Genomic DNA, 26,200 nt, shown 5'->3' with positions numbered 1-26,200 from the left:
CTTGGTGACCCTCGTGGCCTACGTGAGGATCCCTGCACCAAGGGTCCCACTGGATGAAGTGGGCAGTTTCACTGTTTCACCCAGGATACAACTAGGCGACGACCAGACTCCCGGCTGTCCTTCTGGGACTTTATCCTCACATCTGAGTCTCAACTTTCTCCTGTTTTGTTTTCTGAGACAGGGTCTCACTCTGTCGCCTAGGTTGGAGTGCAATGGTGCAATCTCGGCTCACTGCAGCCTCTGCCTCCCAGGTGCAAGCCATTCTCCCACCTGTGTGTGGGCCAGGTGCGCCGGACCTCGGGGCTCCCACCCGCTGGGACTACGGGTGCGCGCTGCCACGCCCGGCTAATTTTTGTATTTTTAGTAGAGACGGGGTTTCACCTTGTTGGCCAGGCTGGTCTCAACTCCTGACCTCAAGTGATCTTCCTGCCTCGGCCTCCCAAAGTGCTGGGATTACAGGCGTGAGCCACCGGCCGGCTCTCCGGTTTTTAAAAGTGCTCTGAGAACATTCCGAGGACACTGGGTGCAGAGTGGCAGGTGCTGGCTTGTGCCTCTGCTCTGGTCTCCACCTCCGGCGGTAGACTGGGAAGAGCCCTAGGGGAGTTACTTCTAGGCTTCCTCCCCAGCAAACCTTCCTCGAGACGTAACCAAACATCTGCCCGGCATCCGAAGACTCGCGCCACTCTCCCGTCGGGCTGCGCCTCCCTCGCCCGCGCGGCACCGCCGGTCCAGGTCGCAGTTGGAGCGCGGTCGGGGAGGGCAGAGGTGGCGTCGGACCCTCAGGGCCCCGCAGGAGTCGCAGCGCAGGGCCGGAGCGCGCCGGGCCGCAGCTTCCCGCGAACAGGAATTCGCTGGGGGCTGCGACGGCGACAGCAGCGGGGACTGAGGGCGGGGAGGCGGCCAGATCAAAGAGAGCCGCCCACAGGGTCAAGACGGGTCGGGGAGCGCCGAGGGGCCCCTCGGAGGAGGGCGGGGGACGTCCAGGTGCGCGGACCCTAGAGCTGTGCGGGCGCCCACGCGAGGAGCCGGGGCCAGAGAGGCTGTGCGAGCTGCGCGCCCCCGCCCCGCGCGCCCCCGTGCCCCGCGCGCCCCTCAGGATCCCCGGGTCCCGCCCCCGGAGGAGGCGAGGCGGGGCGCGACTGGGTTCGCGGGCGCGTGCAGAGGCGCAGGCAGAGCAGCCTCGGAACCGAGACGATGCGTGCGCTCCGCGACCGACCCGGGCTCCTCCTCTGCGTGCTGCTGCTGGCGGCGCTGCTGGCGGCGGCGCGAGGGCTCCCCGTGAAGAAGCCGCGGCTCCGCGGACCACGGCCTGGGAGCCTCACGAGGCTCGCAGAGGTGAGTGGCGGCGGCACCGGGCTGCGGAGCGCGCGGTCCCTCCTCCCCAGCCCGCCGGCTCTAGCCGTGCGGGGAGCGGGACCGGGACACACACAGGCGGCGACCCCCCGATGGAGAGAGGGGCCGGGGCCGGCCGGAAGCTCCTGGACACCGGGCGTTGCCCAGGTGCGCCGTATTTCGGGGCTTCCACTCCTCGCGCGTGGCCGCGAGCCGGGCTGCCGCGGACCAGCCGGGTGACAAGTTTGACTTCTGTGCGGAGTGAGGTGGCCGACACTCCACGGTGGCCGGGCTTCCTCACCCTGAGCGAACCTCGCCTGCAGCCCCCTTTCCAGGTGCGCCCTGGCTCGGAGAGGAGTCCCGCCGGTGCGAGGAATCTGGCGCTTTGCGGAGTGGCGGGCCAGGGCCGCTGAGGTTCAAACGGTCAGGTGAGCCCCTTCCATGAGACAAGCGGAGGCACAGTGGGGCTCTCCAGCCGCCGGCAGGGGTGGCCAGCCTGAGACTGGCTCTGTCCTCGTGGCCTGTGGGTGGGCGTTGGGGTATAAAACAGGAATGAGATGGAAGAGTGGTGTTGGCCATGGAGAGAAGCCATGGTCTGTCAAACCCTGTGTCTTCCAGTCACTGAGGGGTCTACAGTCCAGCTTATTGCCCCCTGGAATGCAGCGGACGTTCATTCCCATGGGGCCAAAGACAGCCAGACTTGTATTAGGGTATGCAGGAGCAGTCCTATGTGGCAGGTGGTCTTAGGTCTTGGGTCCTGGGTCCTTCCATGTACTAAGCTGTAGGAGGCCCGAATAGCTCTTCCCATCTTGCTGTTTTTCCTTCCTTCCTTCCTTCCTTCCTTCCTTCCTTCCTTCCTTCCTTCCTTCCCTCCTTCCCTCCTTCCCTCCTTCCCTCCTTCCCTCCTTCCCTCCTTCCCTCCCTCCCTCCTTCCCTCCCTCCTTCCTTCCTTCTTTTTCTTTCTCCCTCTCTTTTATTTTATTTTATTTTATTTTTGGGACAGGATCTCTCTCTGTCACCCAGGCTGGAGTGCGGTGGTGTGATGATAGCTCACTGTAGCCTCAACCTCCCGGACTCAATCGATCCTCCAGCCTCAGCCTCCTGGGTACCTGGGAGCGCAGGCATGCACCACCACACCTGGCTAATTTTTTTTATTTTTTATTTTGTAGAGATGGGGGTCTCACTATGTGTCCCAGGCTGGTCTTGAACTTCTGACCTCAAGCAATCCTTCTGCCTCAGCCTCCCATAGTGCCAGTATTACAGGCATGAGCCATGGTGCCCAGCCATTCTTCTTCTTCCTTTTTTTTTTTTTTTTTTTTTTTTTTGAGACACAGCCTCATTCTGTCACCCAGGCTGGAGTGCGGTGGCACGATCTTGGCTCACTGCAACTTCTGCCACCCGGGTTCAAGCTATTCTCCTGCCTCAGCTTCCCAAGTAGCTGGGATAACAGGCACCTGCCACCGCGCCTGGCTAATTTTTGTATTTTTAGTAGAGACGGGGTTTCACCATCTTGGCCAGACCGGTCTTGAGCTCCTGACCTCATGATCCACCTGCCTTGGCCTCCCAAAGTGCTGGGATTACAGGTGTGAGCCACTGCACCCAGCCATTCTTCCCATTTTTGAGATGACGACACTGAGGGTCCATATAGGCATGCAGGGTGTGGGAGATTGTGAGTGAGTGAGTGAGAAGCCAGAGCTTGTCCAGACTGCTGAAACCCTCCAAAGGCCGTGGGAAGGAATGGGGAGACTGGCTGCACTTGAGGATGTGTCTGTAGACCAGTTTTGCTACCTTTTTTTCTGCCCCCTTAAGGAGTCTTTTAGGTTTTTTTCCTGTCCCCACTCCCCATGAATTTTTTTTTTTTTTTTTTCTGAGATGGAGTCTCACTCTGTCACCCAGGCTGGAATGCAGTGGCACGATCTTGGCTCACTGCAACCTCCGCCTCTCGGGTTCAAGCAATTCCCCTGCCTTAGCCTCCCCAGTAGCTGGGATCACAGGCTCACGCCACCACGCCCGGCTCATTTTTGTATTTTTAGTCAAGACGGGGTTTCACCATGTTGGTCAGGCTGGTCTCGAACTGGCTGGTCTCGAACTCCTGACCTCATGATCCACCTGCCTAGGCCTCCCTAAGTGCTGGGATTACAGGTGTGAGCCACCACGCCAGGCTTTTTTTTCTCCCCAAGACGGAGTTTTGCTCTTGTTGCCCAGACTGGAGTAAAATGGCGTGATCTCGGCTCACCACAACCTCCGCCTCCTGGGTTCAAGCGATTCTCCTGCCTCTGCCTCCCGAGTAGCTAGGATTACAGGCATGCGCCACCACGCCCAGCTAATTTTGTATTTTTAGTAGAGATGGGGTTTCTGCATGTTGGTCAGGCTGGTCTTGAACTCCCGACCTCAGGTGACCTGCCCACCTCAGCCTCCCAAAGTGCTGGGATTACAGGCGTGAGCCACCATGCCCGGCTGAATTTTTTTTTTTTTTTTTTTGACATGGAGTCTTGCTCAATCTCAGCTCACTGCATCCTCCACCTCCCAAGTTCAAGCGATTCTCCTGCCTCAGCCTCAAGAGTAGCTGGGATTACAGATGCCTGCCACCACGCCCAGCTAATTTTTGTATTTTTTTAGTAGAGATGGGGTTTTGTCATGTTGACCAGGCTGGTCTCAAACTCCTGACCTCAAGTGATCCATCTGCCTTGGCCTCCCAAAGTGCTGGGCTTACAGGTGTCAGCCACCACGCCCGACCTCCCCATGACATTTTAATACCATAGATACACTGTCTATGTATTATAGCCCTTTGGAATGCCACAAACCACTGTAATACCTTAAGACTTTTTGGTCTCTCACAAGATCTAGTTATTGCCCCTATTGAGAATGCATCCTTTAGACTGGCTCTTCTCAGCCTCAGCACCCTCGTCATTTTGGGGCATATAATTCTTTGTGGTAGGGGCTGTTGTCTTATGCTTCATAGAACGTTTAGCAGCATTCCTGGCCTCTACCCACTAGGCGCCTGTAGCACTTGCCTCCTCACGAGGCCCAGACACTCCACATGCTTCCTGTGGGACACCCTATCCCCACTGCCCGTAGTGGAGAATGACTGTTGTAGACAGATGAGGCCTCTCGCCAGTCCCTCCTCCTACATGGAGATGACAGTGATAATAAAATTAACTAAATTGGCATTGTTTCTGCTCACTTGGCATGAATACTTTCTATTTTAGTACTTACTGCTTTGTATTGTAATTATTTTTAGCGTGTTTGCCAAATCTTCCCGTAACAAGAACACCCTAGAGGATGAGTTATTTCAGAGCCAAAATCATATCCTCAGCTCCAGTACAAAGCCTGGCAGAGTCATCCAAAACATGTGAAAACAAATTAGTGCCACAATGAAAAAGCAGAGCTTAGAGTCTAGGGCTTGGGGTTCTGGTCCCAGTAGGTCATTAATGCATGTGTGACTCACCTCGGATGATTTCCTCACATTTAAAAAGAGGGGCCTGCGTGGTGGCTCACACCTGTAATCCCAGCACTTTGGGAGGCCAAGGTGGGAGAATTGCTTGAGCCCAGGAGTTCAAGACCAGCTTGAGCAACATGGCGAAAACCCATCTCTACCCCCCAAAAAATACAAAAATTAGCTGAGCGTGATGATGCGCCCCCATAGTCTCAGCTACTCTGGAGGCTGAGGTGGGAGGATCTCCTGAGGCCAGGAGGCGAGAGTTGCAGTGAGCTGAGATCGCGCCACTGCACTCCAACCTGGGTGACAAAGTGAGACCCTGTCTCAAAAATAAATAAATAAAATGAAAAAAGAGAGCTGAGAGCGCCTAAGTCAGCTTGATGGTCCTGTCCAGCTCTGACATCGTTCCATGAGTCTGCATGATTTGTGTTAAAGCTGTCTATGGCAAAGGTGTTAGTTTAAGGAGTCATGTTGAGAGAATGCAGATTGCTATTCTAGGGACTTGGGTGGTGTGTCACAAATAACTGACCAGGCTGGGTGCAGTGGCTCACACCTGTAATCTCAGCACTTTGGGAGGCTGAGGAGGGTGGATCACTTGAGGTCAGCAGTTCAAGACCAGCCTGGCCAACCTGGTGAAACCCCATCTCTACTAAAAATACAAAAATTAGCCGGGCATGGTTGTGGGCACCTGTAGTCCCAGCTTACTGGGAGGCTGAGGCAGGAGAATTGCTTGAACCCAGGAGGCAGAGGTCATAGTGAGCTGAGATTGTGCCACTGCACTCCAGCCTGGGCGACAGAGTGAGACTCCCTCTCAAAAATAAATAAATAAATAAATAATTAGCCTTGTGAACAAAATGTGGCCTCTGCTTCTCTGGGCAGGCCTGTTGCTGAGCCTCAGTTTACTCCCACAGTAAAATAAGAACCCATTCTGTCAGATGCAGTGCTGGGTGAAAAAGCACCAGACACATGGATGGTGACATCATCATAAAAAGAGGCTGTGGGCCAGGCACGGTGGTTCATACCTGTAATTCCAGCACTTTGGGAAGCCAAGGCAGGTGGATCACTTGAGCTCAGGAGTTCAAGATCAGCCTGGGCAACATGGAGAAACCCTGTCTCTACTAAAAATACAAAAATTAGCCAAGCGTGATGGCATACCCCTGTAATCCCAGCTACTGGGGGCTAAAGTGGGAGAATTGCTTAAGCCCAGGAGTTTGAGGCTACAGTGAGCTGTGATTGATTGCACCCCTGCACTCCAGCCTGGGTGACAGAATGAGACCCTGTCTTTTTTTTTTTTTCTTTTTTTTGAGATGAAGTTTCGCTCTTGTTGCCCAGGCTGGAGAGCAATGGCGCAATCTTGGCTCACTGCAACCTCTGCCTCCCAGATTCAAGCGATTCTCCTGCCTCAGCCTTCCTGAGTAGCTGGGACTATAGGCATGTGCCACCATGCCTGGCTAATTTTGTATTTTTAGTAGCTATGTTGGTCAGGCTGGTCTCGAACTCCCGACCTCAGAAGATCTGTCTGCTTCAGCCTCCCAAAGTTCTGGGATTACAGGCGCGAGCCACCGTGTCTGGCCGACCCTGTCTTCAAATAAATAAATTAATTAAATAAAAGAGGCTGGGCCAAGCCAGGTATGGGTGGTGCATGCCTATAGTGCTAGCTACTTGGAGGGTGGGTGGGAGGATCACTAGGAGTTCGAGGCTGCTCTGAGCTGTGAACGCACCACTGTACTCCATCCTGGGCAGTAGAGCAAGACCCTGTCTTGAAAAAAAAAAAAAAAAAAACAACACTCTGGGGCCAGTTTGTTGAGTGCTGGACAGGCAAAGAGTGACCCAGCTCTGTCTTGGGTATTTTCTGTTCTAGTTAGGATGAGAACACCACTCAAACAGCCGCCATGTGTGTTCCTTGTCTTGTTACCATTTTAGGGATGAGAAAACTGACAGCAGGCCCAGTAACTAACCCAAGGTTAGTGTGTGGTGAGCCAGGATCCCCACTCAGTTTTGCTAAATTCCAGAGCCTCTGGGCACCTAAACCTGGCACCCACCTCCTCCCTGGCAGGCAAGGGAAGACCTTGGCATGGGAGAAAGAAGAGCTGGGGACTTGGTGCCACAAAGGGTCGTTGAGGGGGTTAGAATTAGGCAAGAGAGGCTGGGTGTGGTGGCTCATGCCTGTAATTCCAGCACTTTGGAAGGCCAAGGTGGGAGGATTGAGGCCAGGAGTTCACAGCTCCTGTGAGCTGTGATTGCACCAGTGCACTCCAGCCTGGACTACAGAGTGAGACTCTGTCTTTATTTAAAAAAAAAAAAAAAAGGTGGGGGGCTGGGCGGTGGCTCACGCCTGTAATCCTAGCACTTTGGGAGGCTGAGGCAGGCAGATCCCCTGAGGTCAGGAGTTCAAGACCAGCCTGGCCAACATGGTGAAACCCCGTCTCTACTAAAAATACAAAAATTAGCAGGGCTTAGTGGCAGGGGCCTGTAATCCCAGCTACTCGAGGGACTGAGGCATGAGAATCGCTTGAACCCAGGAGCTGAGGTTGCAGTGAGCTGAGATTGTGCCACTGCACCCCAGCCTGGATGACAGAGACTCCATCTCAAAAAACAAAACAAAACAAAAAAAACAGGCGCAGTGGCCCATGCCTGTAATCCCAGCACTTTGGGAAGCCAGGGCGGGTGGATCACCTGAGGTTAGGAGTTGGAGACCAGTCTAGCCAACATGGTGAAACCCTGTCTCTACTAAAAATACCAAAAAAATTAGCCGGGCATGGTGGCAGCCACCTGTAATCCCAGCTACTTGGGAGGCTAAGGCAGGAGAATCACTTGAGCCCGGGAGGCAGAGGTTGCAGTGAGCCGAGGTCATGCCACTGCACTCCAGCCTGAGCTGCAGAGTGAGACCCTGTCTCTATTTAAAAATAAATAAATAAACAGAGGAGACCTGAGAGAGGACTGTTCTTCCAGTCTGCAAAGACTGTCCCACCTGGAGCGGGATGGGGGTGGTTTGTGCTGCCGCAGCGGGGGTTAAATGGCCATGAAAGAAGCGCTTGTTGAGGGTATAGGCTGAGACAGAACAAAGGGCAGAAGAAGGAGCCTGGGGTCCCTGAGAAACCTGAGGCAGTGTCATGAACATGGTGGCGGTGCCCGCCCAGCACTTCAGTCCCGGTCCATTGTCCAGCCAGTTGCCTGGAAGCAGGGGCTGGATTGCTGGAGATTTGCAAGGTCTCACCTGCCAGGTGGGTGGCAATGAGAAGGATGTATTTCCTAAAGGCTGATTTTATTTGGTTGTGGGGTCTTTCTAGCCCAATCAGTGAGTGAGTGCCAGGGGAGAACTAGAACCTAGGTCTGTGTGGTGCCAAGCCTGTGGCCTCACCTGCTAGCCTTCTCCTGCAGCTGGCCACCTTCCTGGACCTCAGCTATGGCCTTCCTTATCCCTCCAGACCATTCAGTCTCTAAAGGGTTGGAAAAGCCCCCAGGGAGGGAGAGAGAGAAGGACAGGAATGAGGCCTGGAAGCTTGGCTGCTCAGAGGCCTCAGGCAAGTCTCCAGCCTCTCCGATCTCAGTCTCAGGTTGTTATGAGGATCAAAGGGAAGGATGGACGTGGAGAGTTGAACATCCTGTATAGTGTTTTGTTCATCCAGCACATTCAGCACCGCAGAGCAGCAGGCGGCAAACCAGAAGGTGCAGCCACTGCCTGGAGTTAGCAAAGCACAAGGCGTAAGAGCACAGACTCCAGCCATACCACTGACATCAAATCCCACTCTGCCAGCCCCTAGCTGTGTGACTCCAGGCAAGTTACTTTACCTCTCTGATCCTTGGCTGCATTATCTATGAAGTGAAGATGATGCTCACACCTACCTAAAGTGTTGTTGTGAGAATCCAGTGAGTCTGTACATATAGGGTGATTGGCAAGACTGGCTACGTTTTTTTGGTTTACTTTTCTTTTCCTTTCCTTTTTTATTGCCTTTACCTGGGAAAGCCAACTGGCCACATTTTTTGTGGGGCCCAGTGCAGAATGAAAATGTGGGGCTTCTTGGCCGGCTGCGGTGGCTCACGCCTGTAATCCCAGCACTTTGGGAAGCCGAGGCGGGCGGATCACGAAGTCAGGAGATTGAGACCATCCTGGCTAACATGGTGAAACCCCATCTCTACTAAAAATACAAAAAATTAGCCGGGCGTGGTGGCTCACGCCTGTAATCCCAGCACTTTGGGAGGCCGAGGCGGGCGGATCACGAAGTCAGGAGATTGAGACCATCCTGGCTAACACGGTGAAACCCCGTCTCTATTAAAAATACAAAAAATTAGCTGGGCATGGTGGTGGGCGCCTGTAGTCCCAGCTACTCGGGAGGCTGAGGCAGGAGAATGGCGTGAACCCGGGAGGCGGAGCTTGCAGTGAGCCAAGATCGTGCCACTGCACTCCAGCCTGGGCGACAGAGCGAGACTGCATCTCAAAAACTAAAAATAAAAAAAGAAAATATGGGGCTTCTTAGCTATTTCGAAAGGGCAACAAACAGCAGAGCGTTAAACTAAATATGGGGCTCAGTGCAAAGACACAGGTTGCACACCATGAAGCCGGCCCTGTGCGGGGAGCACTATGCTTGATCAGCACTACTCTTATTACAGTGAGGAGCTTTGCAGCCTCTGCTGGGTGCCAGGGTGGGTTGGCTTAGAATAGTACATACCTAATCCCAGCTACTCAGGAGGCTGAGGTGGGAGGATTATTTGAGCCCAGGAATATCGAGGCCAGTCTGGGCAACATAGCAAGACCCAGTCTTAAAAAAAAAGAATAGTACTTACCAATCAGGAAGGTAGTTGAGGGAGAATGAAATCCAGCCCTATTCCTCTGCCTGTGGCTAAGGAGGCCTGACTGAAGAGTCAATTGCTATTGTAGGCAGGGTCTCAGGCCCGGCTAAAGAGGCAATTGCTGTTGTATGCAGGGTCTCAGGCCTGGCTAAAGAGGCAATTGCTGTTGTATGCAGGGTCTCAGGCCCGGCTAAAGAGGCAGTTGCTGTTGTGTGCAGGGTCTCAGGCCTGGCTAAAGAGGCAATTGCTGTTGTGTGCTGGGTCTCCAGCACCTCCCACCAGCATGACTTAGTGTGCAGCCTGGCTCTGTGTGGTTGGGCCTGGGCTTCAGCAGCTAGGGCTGCGGGACCTGCACTTGGTGACTGAATTTAATTATCCAGAACAAGTTTCTGACCCCTGAGGCACAAAGGAGAAGGGAGAACAGGGAACTGTGAAGGGGCTGAAACAGGTTAGCAGGCGAGCTCATGCAATGCAGTAAGGGTCTGTGGGGATTGGGACTCTGCTGTGTTAACTGGGAACACGTGGGTCAGGAGCTGCCTGGCCAAGCCTGGGAAGGTAAGCATAGGGGTGAGAGAGAGAGAGAACTGGTAAAGATATACCTCAGGATGTATCTCTATTTGGGCAGTGACACCACCCCCCAAAAGAATGGCCTTGTGTGTTTGTACATGCATGCAACTCCACATGTAAGCTTAGAAGATGGAGAGAGGTGGTCTTGTGAGATAGGACTGGAGTTCTTCACAACCTGGAGTCTCAGAATTCCCCTCAGAATGCCGTGAGGATACACCTGCCGAGTGATTTTGCAGCAGTGTTCGGGGGACCTGAATGAGGTGTGAAGAACTGGCATGTTGCCTGGCGAGGGGGGTGCCCCTGATGGCTCCTCTGTCTGCCTTCTGAGTACCATCTGTCGCCACCTCTGGGTAACGTTCATTGCATGCTTACCACCTACAAGGTACTATTCTAATTCAACAACCCTATGAGACAGGCGCTGGTGTTTCCCTAAATTACAGAGGAAGGAACTAAGGCAGATTAAGTAACCTGCCGGAGGTCATGCAGCTAGTAGGTGTACATGTTGGGATTGAACCCCGGTCATGTGGACTCCAGCCTGAACTCATTTCCACCACATTCAGCTGAGATGAAAGTGGAACTGCTCTGTGAAGACAGAAGGTGGTGGCCCACAAGGGGTTACTGTCACCAGTGTCTGTCCACGCGTGCATAGTGTGCACCAGTGCGCAGGTGTTGAGATCAGGCTGGGCTGAGCTGAATCCCAGTTCTCTTATTGTAACCTTTAACACCTTACATAAGTCCCTACCCTCCCTGAGCCTCCATAGCCTCATCTTTAACATAAAGGTGATCACGCTCGCCCCTCAGGGTTGCTGGTGTTCATTTGTTTACGTGGCAGTGATTTATCGGGCTCCTATAATGTATCAGGCACTGTGCTCAGCACAGTATCCCACAGTGAACAAAGCAGACACAATTCCTGTCTGCACAGAACTTACCTTTGAGTTGGAAAAAGTGACAGATGGCATGGAAATTGCCTAGGAAGGCCTGGTGTGTAAGATGTGTCCAGAGGTTGGCTATGGGCTGGGCCTCTGGGTGCCCGGCCCTGATCCCCTCAGCCCTTCTGGGAGATGTACGTGGCTCACTTGAAGTGCCTGGAGAGCAAATCCTCCCTTCTAGCCCCAGAGCCTTTAACCAGGACTGGTGGAGTTGGCAGATAAATCCCCAGCTCTGTCCCTGCTCGAGGGGTATCGGAGGAGCCCAGGGGGATTGGCTGCAGGTGCCCATCATGGTTGCTGCTTGACTGCATCCTTGACTGCCGCCTCCCCTTCCCTGTCTCGCTCCCCTACCCTCTTCTGGCATCTCCTGGGGCCACCTTCCAGTGGAACCACCTACACTGGAACCCTTGTCTCGGGGTAGGCTTCAAGAGAACCCAAACTAAGATGAGACGTTCCCCACATCTCTTTCCACTCCCAGGAGTTCCGCAAGGGCTGACGCACAGAGAGGGAGACTCCCAAGAGCAGCTCCAGAGAGGAAAGGCGGCACGTGTGGCTGTGACACTTGGCCAGGACCTCTCTGGCCTTTGCCCACCCTATGGTCTGACTGGGCACCAGGGAGAGGAGTGGGTAGAGAGGTCTGGAAATGAACATTTTGAGCACCTACTGGGTAGCAGGGCCTGGGCTAGGCTTAGTCCTGTTGTCATTCCCATTTTGCAGATGAAGAAGCTCACAGAGGCTTCTCTCCTGCTAGGGCCCCACAGGTTAGAAGCCAGGCTGCCAGCAGAACTCAGACCAGGCAGCCCAATCTACAGCATGCTTGCTTTTCTTTTCTTTTTTAATTAATTAATTAATTAATTTATTTATTTATTTATGATGGATTCTCACTCTGTTGCCCAGGCTGGAGTGCAATGATGCGATCTTGGCTCACTGCAACTTCTGCTGCCTCAGTTCAAGCGATTCTCCTGCCTCAGCCTCCCGAGTAGCTGGGACTACAGGCACCTGCCACCATGCCCAGCTAATTTTTTTTGTATTTTTAGTAGGGACAGGATTTCACCATGTTGGCCAGGCTAGTCTCAAACTCCCGACCTCAAGTGATCCACCCGCCTCAGCCTCCCAAAGTGCTAGGATTACAGGCGTGAGCCACCGTGCCTGGCCTAGAGCATGCTTTCTTAACTACAGCACTATTCACATGTGGGTTGGATGATTCTTGTGGGATGGCCTTGTGCACTGCAGGCTATGTGGCAGCATTCCTGGCCTGTGCCTACTAGATGCTAGTAGAAACCCCCTCTAGCTGTGACAACCACAAATTTCTCCAGGCAGTGCCACATGTCCCCAGATGAGAACCACTGCATAACCACTGTACCACCTGCCCAGGCAGGCCCAGCCACCACCAGGCTAGGGTATCCCAATCAGCCAAAAGGCTGCACAGCCCTGAACACCTGCTGCTCCGAGACTGCCTGTCTCTATGCCCCAGAGACTGCAGACAGTGGAGATGCTGAGCAAAGTCACAGGCACAGTTAGGGCTTTGGTGGAATTGTGGGTGGGAGCTGCTAGGAAGCCAGCACTTAGGGATGCTCCAGGCCTCCCTCATTGGTCAGTGAAGGGGCTGAGTTGTTCCATTACTCACCCTTCCACCTTCCACTCATCCACCCTGCTGTCTAGACTAGAGGGCTTTGACTCAGCAAGAGACTCCAGGCTAGGGCCGAGATGGGCCCACGGCTGCCCTGGGACCAGGCGTTTAGTGCAGGAGCCCTGGAGCCAGGTGTTTGGACACCGCAGAAGGGGAGGTCAAAGAGGGAGAGACAGAAGATTCTGAATCTGTTTCCAAACTTTCAAGAAAAAAAGTCAGTAAGAGTGAGAAACTAGGCTGATTAAGCCCCTGATTTTTGAAGGGGATGCAATACTATCACTTTATAGCATGCAGGTTAAGAGAATGGGCTCTAGGCCCAGACTGCCTGGTTTAAATCCTGGCTTTATCGCTAAATGTCTGTGCAACCTCAGGCAGGTTACTTGCCCTCTCTGTGCCTTAGTTTCCATTGTAAGACAGGCATGACAATGAGGATGTAAGACAGGGAGGATGAAATGAGTGATGAAGTGTTTAGAATAGTGCCTGGTGTGCAGTAAATCCTGTGGAAATGTTTGATAAATAAAATTCTCACAGTCCTTGCAGGGAAGAATGATTATCTTCAATCTGCAGATGAGGATATTGTCAAGTTGAAGAAGTTAGTAAGAGGCAGAGATGGGATTTGAACCCAAGCTTATCTGACTCTCACAACCAGTGTTTGTCAGCCATACCATACTGCCCTGGTATGAGACGGGAGGGGTGGGAAGGGTGTGGCCTGAGTGAAGCAGGGTCCACAGGTGGCAGGTCCCGGAGACTCATAAGGCGGCTCTGGGAGGTGCTCCTTTTGCCCTGGCATAGAGACCTGGGCAGTGGCTATAGCCTGGAGGCAGGTGGCAGCCACTGAGCCCCTAGTGCCCCAGTGTCTGGGCAGATGAATGCTGAACAGGAGTCAGAGATGACATGGATCTGCTTTTCACTTACCTTCTGATCTGAAGCGAGGACTGTCCCGGTGAGGACACCATGGCCAGTGGCTGTTGGAAGGGATGAACTGGCTGAGTCAGCCATGCCAGCAGCCTGGAATAGAAAAAGGAGCCAGGCCCCAGGCAGGCAGGCGGAGGAACACAGCCCTCATGTGGATGGCCTGGGTGGGGCCTAGCGGACAGGAGCAGGCTGAGGGGAAAGGCCAAGGCCTGCTGCCCACTCCCCGATAGGACCAGGTGCATCCCTGGGGGCCTTTTTGCTCTGGCCTGTGAGGGCCTTGGGGAGTGGGAGGCACATTGTCTGCAAAGGACACCACTCTCTGAAACAACTTTCTCCCCTTCTTGGGCCTTGGTTTCTTCATCTGTGAAATGACCCTCCTTTTCATGCCTTACACTGGCATCCTCTGTGAAAGCGCTTTGTGGACACAGTCCACTGTCTGACCAGCTACACCCTCACTTACCCGTTGAGGGCCTTAAAGCAGGCAGTGTGGAGATTTTACACTACAGATACACACTCCAGAGAGGTGTAAGTCACAGGGTGAGTTTCTGACCCGGTCAGACCCCAGGGCTCCTGGATCTGCCTGGCCAGCCTTTTCCGGATCCCCGTGGGGTGAGCCCTGACCTGTTACCTTACCTTCCCTCTCTCTCCCTCAGGTCTCAGCCTCCCCAGATCCTAGGCCTCTGAAGGAAGAGGAGGAGGCACCACTGCTCCCCAGAACCCACCTGCAGGCAGAGCCACACCAACATGGACGCTGGACTGTCACTGAGCCAGCAGCCATGACCCCAGGCAATGCCACCCCTCCCAGGACCCCAGAGGTTACTCCGTTGCGGCTGGAGCTGCAGAAGCTTCCGGGATTGGCCAACACAACCTTGAGTACCCCTAACCCTGATACCCAGGTGAGAGCTACAGAAGGGCCAGCAGCTCCTGGCTCTGCCTGGCCAGCCTTTTCTGGGTCCCTGTTGGGTAAGCCCTAACCTGTTACCTCACCTTCCCTCTCTCTTCCTCAGGCTTCAGCCTCCCCAGATCCTAGGCCTCTGAGGGAAGAGGAGGAGGCACGACTGCTCCCCAGAACCCACCTTCAGGCAGAGCTACACCAACATGGATGTTGGACTGTCACTGAGCCAGCAGCCCTGACCCCAGGGAATGCCACGCCTCCCAGGACCCAGGAGGTTACTCCCGTGCTGCTGGAGCTGCAGAAGCTGCCAGAATTGGTCCACGCAACCTTGAGTACCCCTAACCCTGATAACCAGGTGAGAGCTACAGAAGGGCCAGCAGCCCTGCAGACACCCGGAGAGGAGCGGGACTGACAAGGTGGGCTCAGGATACCCTACATCCTGGATTCCGTGGAGGGTGGGGCTGCTGTGTGGGGTCAGAGGGCAGGCTCCCCATGCTCTCCCTGTGGTGTAGGGGGCAGAGGACCTGCCCCTCTACTTTCTAGCTGTGGGCCTTGGGCAAGTCTTTTGACTCTTTGAGACTTTGTTCTCTAGACCATGGCAAGAGACAAACAGCACCAACCCAGCAGGGCTATGTGAGCACCAGTGAGTGGGAAATGCTTTGTAGGCTACAAGGGATTCCAGGAATCTAAGGAGGCCTCCTGGAAAAGACCTGCAGGTCTGATCCCCTAAAGAAGGGGTTCAGTATGGAATGGAGTAGGCTGGTGGCATGGGGGACAGCCACCTGAAGGGCTTTATAGGAGAGGAAATTAGAGCAGCTGGCAGAATTCTAGTTTCAGGCTCCACTGCCTGGCGTGAGTCCTTCATGATAATAATTCTGCATGTTTGTGTAGCAGCTACAGTTTACAAAACACTTTCCCCAGAAGGGGAAAAAAGACCATAAAAGTATAAAACACAATTCTAAAATTATTTAAAAGTGTCTCTCTTCTTTTCTCTACTTACCTACACGCACACACACACACACACACGCACACGCAAAAAACTGGAAGGCAGAAATGTCAGCGATAGAATATAGGTGATATTCTTTTTTCTTTCTTTTTTTTTTTTTGAGATGGAGTCTCGCTCTGTTGCACAGGCTGGAATGCAATGGCATGATCTCAGCTCACTGCAACCTCTGCCGCCTGGGTTCAATAAATTTTCCTGCCTCAGGCTCCCAAGTAGCTGGGTGCACCAACATGCCCGGCTAATTTTTGTATTTTTAGTAGAGACGGGGTTTCACCATGTTGGCCAGGCTGGTCTCGAACTCTTGACCTCGTGATCTGCCCACCTCGGCCTCCCAAAGTGCTGGGATTATAGGCGTGAGCCACTGAGCCCAGCCAGAATATAGGCGATTTTCATTTTCTTCTTCATAGTTTGCTGTTTTTTTCCAAATTTTGTTCAGTGAACCTCATGTTACTTTATTGAATAGCCAAAAATAATGTTTCCGAAGTTCAGTTTCACATAAATGATTTTCTTTTACTTATTTTCCATCCATAATGTGGTGCAAGAGAGTTCCTCCGAGGGCTGCTGTGTCGGGAGCACTCAGCTTCCAGCCCTACCATGAGGAATTGGAGGCTCAGAGCTGCCCAGGCCCAGCAGATGCATGCTGGCAGAGCCGAGATTCAAAGCCAGCTTCTCTTAAGCTAGTGAGTGTCAACCCTGGCATGTGTTAGAACCGCCATACCTGGCCCCAGCCCAGACCAGTTCAGTCCATACCTGGCATCTGCGAATTAGGAGTCCCCAGGTGATTCTAATGCACCTCCAGGCCGTAAGCTGTGATTCTTGTGCCCTAAGAGGCCAGGAAGATTAGCCAAAAATGTCAGCCAAGGGAAGACAGCTGGTTTGAAGGAAAGGTTGGGCCTCTCACCTCTGACCCTGACCCCATCATCCCTCATCTCTCTGGAATGCAGCTCTAAGACCTCCTTCTCTGGCCGGCCTGGCCTGTCTCCTGCAGGTGACCATCAAGGTGGTGGAGGACCCCCAGGCCGAGGTGTCGATAGACCTGTTGGCTGAGCCCAGCAATCCCCCGCCCCAGGATACCCTTAGCTGGCTGCCCGCCCTCTGGTCCTTCCTCTGGGGAGACTACAAAGGAGAGGAAAAAGACAGGGCCCCAGGGGAGAAGGGGGAGGAAAAGGAGGAAGACGAGGATTATCCTTCAGAGGAAATCGAGGGTGAGGATCAAGAGGACAAAGAGGAAGATGAGGAAGAGCAGGCGCTCTGGTTCAATGGAACTACAGACAACTGGGACCAGGGCTGGCTGGCCCCCAGGGATTGGGTCTTCAAGGATTCTGTCAGCTACGGTGAGCACCCCCATCTTGGCATCCCCAGGCTGCTCCCCTGTAGGTACTGAGTGGAAATGGGGGTGAGGGAGAGGGTGGAGGCTTCCCAGGCAAGACCATTGAGGAAGCCAGGAGCTTAGGCCTTGTTCAAACACCATCATCAACTCAAAAGTAACATTGCCAATAGCTTGCAGAGTTTTTCCTTTTTTTTTTTTTAATTTTTTTATTTGAGATTGGGTCTCGCTCTGTTACCCAGGCTGGAGTGCAGTGGCATGATCATGGTTCACTGAAGCCTCAAACTCCTGGGCTCAAGCGATCCTCCCACCTTAGCCCTCCCACCTTAGCCCCCGAATAGCTGGAACCACAGGTGCATACCACCAGGGCAGGCTAATTTTTTAATTTTTAGTAGTGATGAGGTCTCCCTATGTTGCAGAGGCTGGTCTCAAACTCCTGGGCTCAAGCAGTCCTCCCACCTCGGCCTCCCAAAGTGCTGGGATTACAGGCATGAGCCACTGTGCCCAGCCTTTTTTTTTTTTCTTTTTTTCTGAACAACATTTGACCCTCACAAAAATCTCTGATATCCCCTAAGCAAAAGACGTTTGTTACTATTATATTTATTTACATCTGTGAGTTTCCAAGGATTGAGAAATTATAAATTCCATCACTCATGACTGACCTTATTTTCAGATTGTGTGTGTGACTTTGACTCCTGACTGTGTTGCTTACCAGCTGAATGACCTTGGGCAAGATTCTTCAACTCTCTGTGCCTCAGTTCCTTCCTCTATAGAATGGGGAATGGTATAATCTTTACTACATGGAGTTGGCTGTAGAGAGTATTAAGTGAGTTAAGACATATACAGTGCCAGCATGGAGTAAAGAAAGTATTGGCTATTTTTATTATTTTTGTTAGAAAAAGACACAATAGCAGCACAAACTGTTCAGAAAATATTACCTTAAGCCTACCAGCCTCTCATGATGACAGATTTTTTTTTTTAATTTTTTTGAGGTGGAGTCTCACTCTGTTGCCCAGGCTGGAGTGCAGTGGCACAATCTCAGCTCACTGCAACCTCCACCTCCCAGGTTCAGACGATTCTCATGCCTCAGCCTCCCAAGTAGCTGAGATTACAGGTGTGGACCACCACGCCTGGCTAATTTTTGTAGTTTTAGTAGAGATGGGGTTTCACCAACTTGGCCAGGCTGATCTTGAACTCCTGACCTCAAGTGATCTGCCTGCCTTGGCCTCCCAAAGTGCTGGAATTACAGGCATGAGCCACCGTGCCCGGCCATGATGATGATTTTTATTTTTGCATATTGTGGTTCAGGTTTCCTCTGGGTGCAGACATGTTTTATGCATAGTTGCAGCCATTTCCCTTGGAGCCCTGGTGTCTTGTCAACGGACAGAGGTGCCTATTGTTAAGACTAACTTGTGACAGGCTCTTCCCAATTCACTAAAATAATGTAAACTCACAGAAAATTTTCATGACAGCCAGGCATGGTGGCTCATGCCTTGTAATCCCAGCACTTTGGGAGGCCAAGGCAGGTGGACTGCTTGAGCTCAGGAGTTTGTGATCAGCCTGGGCAACATGTTGAAACCCTGTCTCTACAAAAAACACAAAAATTAGTTGGGCATAGCGGCGCCTGCCTGTAGTCCCAGCTACTCGGGAGGCTGAAGTGGAAGGATCACTTGAGCCTGGGAGGTCAAGGCTGCAGTGAGCCGTGATTACATCACTGCACTCCAGCCTGGGTGACAGAGCAAGACCCTGTCTCTAAAAAAAAAAAAAAAAAAAAAAGGAAAAAATTTCCGTGTTTTTCAGCTTTTCTCCCATTAATTTTCCTTAAACTCTTGGCGCCAGTGCTGGCCTGCCTGTGAAGTGTGGAACCAGCTCTCAGTATTTTGGGGGTTTCACAGAAAGCACTGGGTCTCAGGCCCTGCACAGCCTGAGGATTTGGGCCCAGCCACAGTGTATTTCAGCTCCCTCAGATCAGAAGTGGGTCCCTAATATGGGTAGCAGGGAAATTCTTTTTTTTTTTTTTTTTGAGACAGGGTCTCACTGTGTCTGGAGTGAGACACAGTGGCTGTGGCTGGAGTGCAGTGGCATGAGCACAGCTCACTAGCTCACTGCTGCCTCAACCTCCCTGGCTCAGATGATCCTCCTGCCTCAGCCTCCTCAGTAGCTTTTTAAACATTTTTTGTAGAGATGGGGTTTTGCCATATTTCCCAGGCTGGTCTCAAACTCCTGAGTTTAAGGGATCTGTCTGCCTCAGCCTCCCGAAGTGCTGGGATTATAGGCATGAGCCACCATGCCCAGCCTGGGAAATTATTAAATATCTCCAGTGCAAGGGAAATATTGTCAACCTTGGTTTTGATTGACATAGAAACTATAGCTCAGGCCAGGTGGGTGGCTCACACCTGTAATCCCAGCATTTTGGGAGGCTGAGGCTGGAGGATCGCTTGAGCCCAGGAGTTCAAGACCAGCCTGGGCAACATGGCGAAACCCCATCTCTACAAAAAATTTAAAAATTAGCCAGGCTTAGCCGGGTGCAGTGGCTCATGCCTGTAATCCCAGTACTTTGGGAGGCCAAGGCAGGCGGATCACTTGAGGTCAGGAGTTTGAGAGCAGCCTGGCCAACATGGTGAAACTCCGTCTCTACTAAAAACACAAAAATTAGCCATGCAGTGGCTCACGCCTGTAATCCCAGCACCTTGGGAGGCCAAGGCAGGTGGATCACGAGGTCAGGGGTTCGAGACTAGCCTGACCAACTTGGTGAAACACTGTCTCTACTAAAAATACAAAAATTAGCTGGGCATGGTGGCGGGCACCTGTAATCCCAGCTACCCAGGAGGCTGAGGCGGGAGTATTGCTTGAACCCGGGAGGCAGAGGTTGCAGTGAGCCGAGATCACGCCACTGCACTCCAGCCTGGGCGACAGAGCGAGACTCCGTCTGAAAAAAAAAAAAAATAGCCAGGCATGGTGGCGCATGCCTGTAATTCCAGCTACATGGGAGGCTGAGGCAGGAGAATCACTTGAACCCGGGAGGCGAAGGTACAGTGAGCCGAAATCGTGCCACTGCACTCTAGCCTGGGTGACAGAGTCTCAAAAAAAGAAAAAATTAGCCAGGCCTAGTGGCACGTGCCTGTAGTCCCAGTTACTAGGGAGGCTGAGGTGGGGGGATTGCTTGAGCCCAGGAAGTCAAGGCTGCAGTGAGCTATGATCACACCATTGCACTCCAGCCTGGGCAACAGGGTAAGACCCTGACACAGAAAAGAAATTAAAAAACCTATAGCTCAGAGATGTAGGGGGACTTGCCCAAGGTCACACCAATAGTGGTCAGATAGCTCCCAGCCCCAGGTATCATTTCCTCTTTATGCTGTGTTGGCACAGAGCAAGTGGCTAGGCATTATACTGTCTTTTCAGGGCACCTGATATATTTGCACAGGTTATTCACTGCAGAAGGGAATCCAGTTGAGGGAGCAGGTGGAAGCTGAAATCCAGCCCAGCTTCATTCATGAGGCTGGAAGCCCTGGCATGGGCTGCATCCACCTGAGGAAAGGGTGCCCTGTGCTGATTTGTACCAATTTGCCCTGTGAGCTATATGCACTCACCCCCAACTCCCTGTCTTAACCCAGACTATGAGCCTCAGAAGGAGTGGAGTCCCTGGTCTCCCTGCAGTGGGAACTGCAGCACTGGCAAGCAGCAGAGGACTCGGCCCTGTGGCTATGGCTGCACTATCACCGAGACCCGTACCTGTGACCTGCCCTCCTGTCCTGGTGAGATGAGCCCCTACCCCTGCATAGGAGTGGCTGGTGCGGCTTAGGCTGGAGGCTTGGTCCCCTGGGAATGTGGGTGGGCTTGGGAGATGGGATGCAGGAAGCTCACAAACATGGTGGTCCTGCCTTGTCCCAGGCCTATTTTGGCTGCTGTGGGCACTGAGAGCCTATTGAGGTGGGGGGGTTTTCCCATCAGCGGCACTGAGATGGCCTGCGGAGCCACCAGCCTGGCCTCCTTTCCTCCCAAAGGCACTGAGGACAAGGACACCTTGGGCCTCCCCAGTGAGGAGTGGAAGCTCCTGGCCCACAATGCTACGGACATGCATGATCAAGGTGAGTGAGGGGCTAGGCTTGCCCCTGGTGGTTTGGGGAACGAGCTCTCAGGGGAGGGTGGGGTATTATTCCACGGCAGGAACCTGGCTTCTTTCCACTAGGCAGAGAGCACAGCTTCCATCTGGAAGGTTTGCTTCTCCAACAGGGGGCCCTGGCATTTCTGAGCCAGCCCATTGGCCTTTCTCAGACTGGTATTCCTACTGGGAAGGTCTTAATGGGAGCGGCAGAGCTTAGAGATCATCTGGTGGGGGCATATCCTATCCTCCCTGGCAGCAGGATGGGGTGGGGACGTTCTGACTTCCATTCCTTGGTTACTCTTGGGAGGCTCCTGGGCAGGCTCTGTCTGGAGAGGGGGATGCAGTGCAGTCAGAAATGGGTCAGTGTGCAGAACTCCAGCATTGCTCCTCCAGGCAGCTGGGCGTGGGCCAGGCTTCCACCTGCACACTCTGAGTCTGTGTCTGTTGGTCTTACTTGCACCCTGCAAGGAAGGCAGGGAGACCAACCTTGCAGATAAGGGTTGCACTCAGCACAGCAAGAGCCTACTGAGCCTGCATCATGTGCCTGGCCATGGTGCTGGCACAGGGGATGTCAGCAGCCTGAGGCTTGGTCCATGTCCTCAAGGAGCTCAGGTCCCATGGGGGAAAGACACGCATAACCCATGTGAGCACTGCACTGCAAAGAAGGCCCTAAAGATTTGGGAGCAGAGAGGAAGGAGCAGTTTGTTTTCTGGTACAGGGGTGGGCCTGGGAAATGTGTGTCTCTTCCCCTCTCCTGTGTTACCATTTCCCAGGCTCCTCCTTCACTCCCAGTCAAAACCCAAATCCCAGCATCTGGATCCTGGGGAAGGTTCCAGTCCCTTGGAGATGTGCAGGGCCTCAAACTATCAAAGTCAGTCCCCCAGTGTCCGGGGCTGGACAGCTCATCCCATTAGGATGAGGGCACAGAAGGGAAAATGAGAAACAAGACCCGGTTAACAGCATCCACTCAGGCAGATTCTGGGGAGTGAGGAGCAAGGTTCTGCACATTCCCACGTGGCCAGCCGCCCAAGGCCATTTTTCTTCTTTCTGCTGTTCCCTGGTGACTGCAGTGTTTTCCCCTTCCCTGCTCGCTGCAGGGCTCTGGTGAGTCTGGGGGGCACCTCTTTCTGGTTTATGAAGGCTCCTGGCCTCTGCTGCACTGTGCCATGGGGACCGGGTAAAATGGTGAGACAGACTCTTGCTCTGTCACCCAGGCTGGAGTGCAGTGGTGTGATCTCAGCTCACTGCAACCTCCACCTCCTGGGTTCAAGTGATTCTCATGTCTCAGCCTCCCGAGTAGCTGGGATTACAGGCATGCGCCACCAAGCCCGGCTAATTTCTGTATTTTTTGTAGAGACGGGACTTTGCCATGTTGGCCAGGCTGGTCTTGAGCTCCTACCTCCTGCCTTGGCCTCCAGAAGTGCTGAGATTACAGGCGTGAGCCATCGCGCCTGGCCCCCCAGCTCTTCTATTTAAGAGAACCTCAGTCAGATGTACTTTAGCCTCAGGTTTTTGTTTTGAGGGATATAATTTATTTTAAAATTAAATAAAAATATAGTTAAAAAAAAAGGCCACGTTTCCCGAGGTGGAGATGGGGAGGAGAGCAGCATAGACAGAGGGGGCCACAGGAGGCCCAAAGTGGCCAAATGACTCACCCCAGGCCAGACCGCCTGAGAAAGGCAGCGTTCAGAACAAGAATGGGCCAGTGGCTAAAATAATGAAACCTTCTTACCAGTTGGTGAAAAGCTGCTGTCCCTGTCTCCACTCACCCCAGATCCTTTTCCAAGATCTCAGGATCTTTCCCACCATTCAGCACATGACACCTAAACCTTTCCCACCATTCAGCATGTGACATATGGCACCGCAGAGGACATCTGGGTCATTGCTCCAGCCCCTTGGCCTGTGTCTGTTCTGAGCAAGAGCTTCTTGCTTCAGGTTGTCTGGATGGTGTGGGGTAGCCTCTCTCCATCCCCAAGGCCCTACCAAGCCACGCCTTTGCACCAGCTGGGGCCTGGGCCTTCTCTCCCCATGCACTGGCCCTTAACAGTCCCCGCCCCACACGGGCCCGGCTCTGTCACTGGCTTCCCTCCTGCACTTTGTGGCCCTTTGCAGATGTGGACAGCTGTGAGAAGTGGCTGAACTGCAAGAGCGACTTCCTAATCAAGTATCTGAGCCAGATGATGCGGGACCTGCCCAGCTGCCCGTGTGCCTACCCACCGGAGGCCATGGACAGCCCTGTGAGCCTACAGGACGAGCACCAGGGCCGCAGCTTCCGGTGGAGGGATGCCAGTGGCCCTCGCGAGCGCCTGGACATCTACCAGCCCACGGCGCGCTTCTGCCTGCGTTCCATGCTGTCTGGGGAGAGCAGCACACTGGCCGTCCAGCACTGCTGCTATGACGAGGACAGCCGGCTGCTGACCCGTGGCAAGGGTGCCGGCATGCCCAACCTCATCAGCACTGACTTCTCACCTAAGCTGCACTTCAAGTTCGACACGACGCCCTGGATCCTGTGCAAGGGGGACTGGAGCCGCCTCCACGCTGTGCTCCCCCCCAACAACGGCCGAGCCTGCACCGACAACCCCCTGGAGGAGGAGTACGTAGCACAGTTGCAGGAGGCCAAGGAGTACTAGTGACGGGGTTGCTGAACAGACACTGCAGGGAGAGGGCAGGCGGCTGCTGCTGTTGCACGGGAGAACTTTCCTGGTAGGGCCCTCACCCGCCCCTGCCCAGACAGGGTGAGGAAAGGGCTCCCCCAGTGAGGTTGGTCCGAGGCTGTGTGCCCTCTGCCAGCGACCCCGAAGCAGATATCTCAGTGGGGTTAGTGAGAAGGTTGAAGGGTATGTAGGGCCCAGGGTGGGTGTCCCTGGGAGCCCTGGAAATGTGCATATGTGCATGTGTCTGCCGGGGCCTCCCTCTGCTGCCTGCTGGGACCCTGGCCACTCATTTTTCTCCTCCTTGGGAGCTGGGCTCTTCTGTCCTGGCTCTGCACATAAGTGTTAGCCAGCAGCTCCAGAAAAATCCTGATTCCCGGGATCTGCCACGAGTCACTCCTACTCCACCCTGATGGCCAGCAGAGGAAGGGCCACTCTTCTCATGGGCACAGCCATCCTTTGCCGGGGGGGCATCCAGCCCGGGTGGCCACCCCTCCTTATCTCTGGGTGGTGCACATGCCCTTCTTTCCCCACTCCCTGCCACGAGCCACTGCACAGGAGGCTATCTGTAGCCCCAAGCTGCCTTTCTGTTGGACACCAACTTTAGTCTTGGGCTGCAAGCCAGCCCAGCTGAGGCGAAGTGGACTCCAGGCAGGGAATGGGTTGCCCAATTCTGGTCCCTTTCCTTTGCTCAGCCCTCTCTGTTCTGCTGATTGTCGGGATGTGCAGGGCTGGGAGTTGGCATTCCCCCCGAGTGGGGAGGTGACAGCTTGTCACAGTAGCCAGGCTTGGGTGGGTTCAGCACTAGCTCGGGACGGTGTGTCACACGTCTATAGTAAACCAGTTCTCTGGGAGGGGAAAAAAGCCCTGATTTATTGCATTTGGGCAGCTTCTGTGGTGTAAATTCTCCCAGCAGCGTCCCATGTCATGCTCCCAGCATCACTGAATGCACTGAACTCAGTTGGGAAGAGATGCACATAATCGCTCTCCCGGCACACCTCATGCCTCTTCCCTGCCTCCCCATTCCCCTGGCTGCACTTCCTTGCCTTCTATGGGGTTGAAATGTTGAAGTCTCAACTGTCTCTGTTCACAAGAGCCACCAAAAGGTAGGGGACTTCAGTCCTAGCCCCCAGATGGCCGCCCTGAAGCTCTCTGGGCTCCTCAGCAATAAAGCACTTTATTTTCAAATTCTGCCTGATGAAGACTTTCGGGCCCCGGCAGAGCGGAGGAGTGTAAGGAACCCTTGCTTATGATCGAAGTCAAACTCCCATGGGTGTGCTTGTAATTTACTTAACCCACAGCAGGCTCCTTTTCATTTCCTGGACCAGCTGGGCAGGCAGAGCTTGTGGCATGCAGGAGTTAGACTCTAAATATCAGTTATCCTTATTCACACTGCCTAGGAGATGGACGAGGAGCTGGCTGGACCTCAGGGGCACATTCACTCTGAGCTTTGTCAGAGAGGTAAATCACTTTTACTCCACCAGGAAGTAATTTGCTGTCAGGGGATCCAACAAAGAGTTGCCCAAAGAACTACAGCTCTAAGATGAGAGGTGGATCCGTGCTCTGCCTCAGTGGGCACCCCAACTAGACACTCCACTGTCACTCCTGACGTGGGGAAGGACAGGGATATATCAGGAAGCGCAGTAAAGGAAGGTGTGTCCAGAGCCACCACTGGAGACACTCGGAGAGTCAGACATTTCCAATGACCATCACTGCCGGAGGTAAGTTTATTAGTCTGTCCTGAACCATAGTCTAAAAATACTCTACGTGCAACTAGAAATATGAGAGGGTTAGAGAGGGCAGTGTCTCAGGCCACCAGACAGGAGCCGTGCTCACTCCCTTTCTCTTGTCTGAGGAATTCAGTAAGATTAGCACAGGCTAATTATTTTTTTTGAGACAGGGTCTCCCTCTGTCACCCAGGCTGGAGTGCAGTGGCGTGATATCGGCTCACTGTAACCTCTGCCTCCCGGTCTCAAGTGATCCTCCCACCTCAGCCTCCCAAGTAGCTGGGACCACAGGCCCACGCCACCACACCCCGCTAATTTTTTTTGTATTTTTGGTGGAGGTGGGGTTTCGCCCTGTTGCCCAGGCTGGTCTCAAACACCTGAGCTCAAGCAGCCCACCCACCTTGGCCTCCTAAAGTGCTGGGATTACAGGCATGAGCCACTGCGCCCAGTTCGAGGCTAATTATTTTTCAGCAGAAACTTTTAAAAGTAACAAGACAGAGTAATCCCAGAGTCTGCTTTCTAAGGAAACTGCTAATTCCCCTCCTTTCTAATATAACTCACTTTGGCACTTAAACGTACTGTCTTAATCTATATCTAATGGTTTTCTATTACCCATACTGAATTTAGCCAACCCCATTTTAAATCTGTACATTTAAAGTGGCATGCTAAATTGCTACCGTGTCAGGCCACAGATGAGAGAAACTAAACAAAAGGGGCTGGGGAGTGGGTCGGCTATGAAATTACGTTTATTCGAGCAATGCAAAGGAGAAAGACACTGCGCAGGTGGCTGCAGGCCTTAGGAGCACCTGTGTGTGAGGAGCAGCGCCAACGGCGGGAGCAGTGAGCCTGATGAAGGGAGGGTTTCCAGAGCAGCTGGTATCAGAGCCCA

General features: G+C 53.4%; 1 protein-coding gene across 3 annotated transcripts; it reads left to right on the top strand.

Moving 5' to 3' along the window:
• The first annotated feature begins 1,092 nt into the window (after window positions 1-1,092).
• ISM2 (isthmin 2) lies at window positions 1,093-24,772 on the top strand. Of its 3 annotated transcripts, XM_063596089.1 has the most exons (8): window positions 1,110-1,335; window positions 14,257-14,499; window positions 14,611-14,853; window positions 16,044-16,181; window positions 16,490-16,835; window positions 20,443-20,583; window positions 20,833-20,916; window positions 23,046-24,772. In XM_063596089.1, the coding sequence occupies exons 1-8, from the start codon at window positions 1,195-1,197 to the stop codon at window positions 23,561-23,563; spliced, it is 1,854 nt and encodes a 617-aa protein (XP_063452159.1). In that variant the 5' UTR covers window positions 1,110-1,194; the 3' UTR covers window positions 23,564-24,772. The 3 variants fall into 3 exon arrangements, with proteins under 3 accessions (XP_008959233.2, XP_003808923.2, XP_063452159.1); XM_003808875.6 differs by lacking the exon at window positions 16,044-16,181 and having other exon boundaries at window positions 1,109-1,335; XM_008960985.6 differs by lacking the exons at window positions 16,044-16,181; window positions 16,490-16,835 and having other exon boundaries at window positions 1,093-1,335; window positions 23,046-23,072.
• The last annotated feature ends 1,428 nt before the right edge of the window (window positions 24,773-26,200 follow it).

This window comes from Pan paniscus, chromosome 15, assembly GCF_029289425.2.
Source record: "Pan paniscus chromosome 15, NHGRI_mPanPan1-v2.0_pri, whole genome shotgun sequence".
Classification (NCBI taxonomy): domain Eukaryota; kingdom Metazoa; phylum Chordata; class Mammalia; order Primates; family Hominidae; genus Pan; species Pan paniscus.
This window is presented reverse-complemented; position numbering and strand designations above follow the sequence as displayed.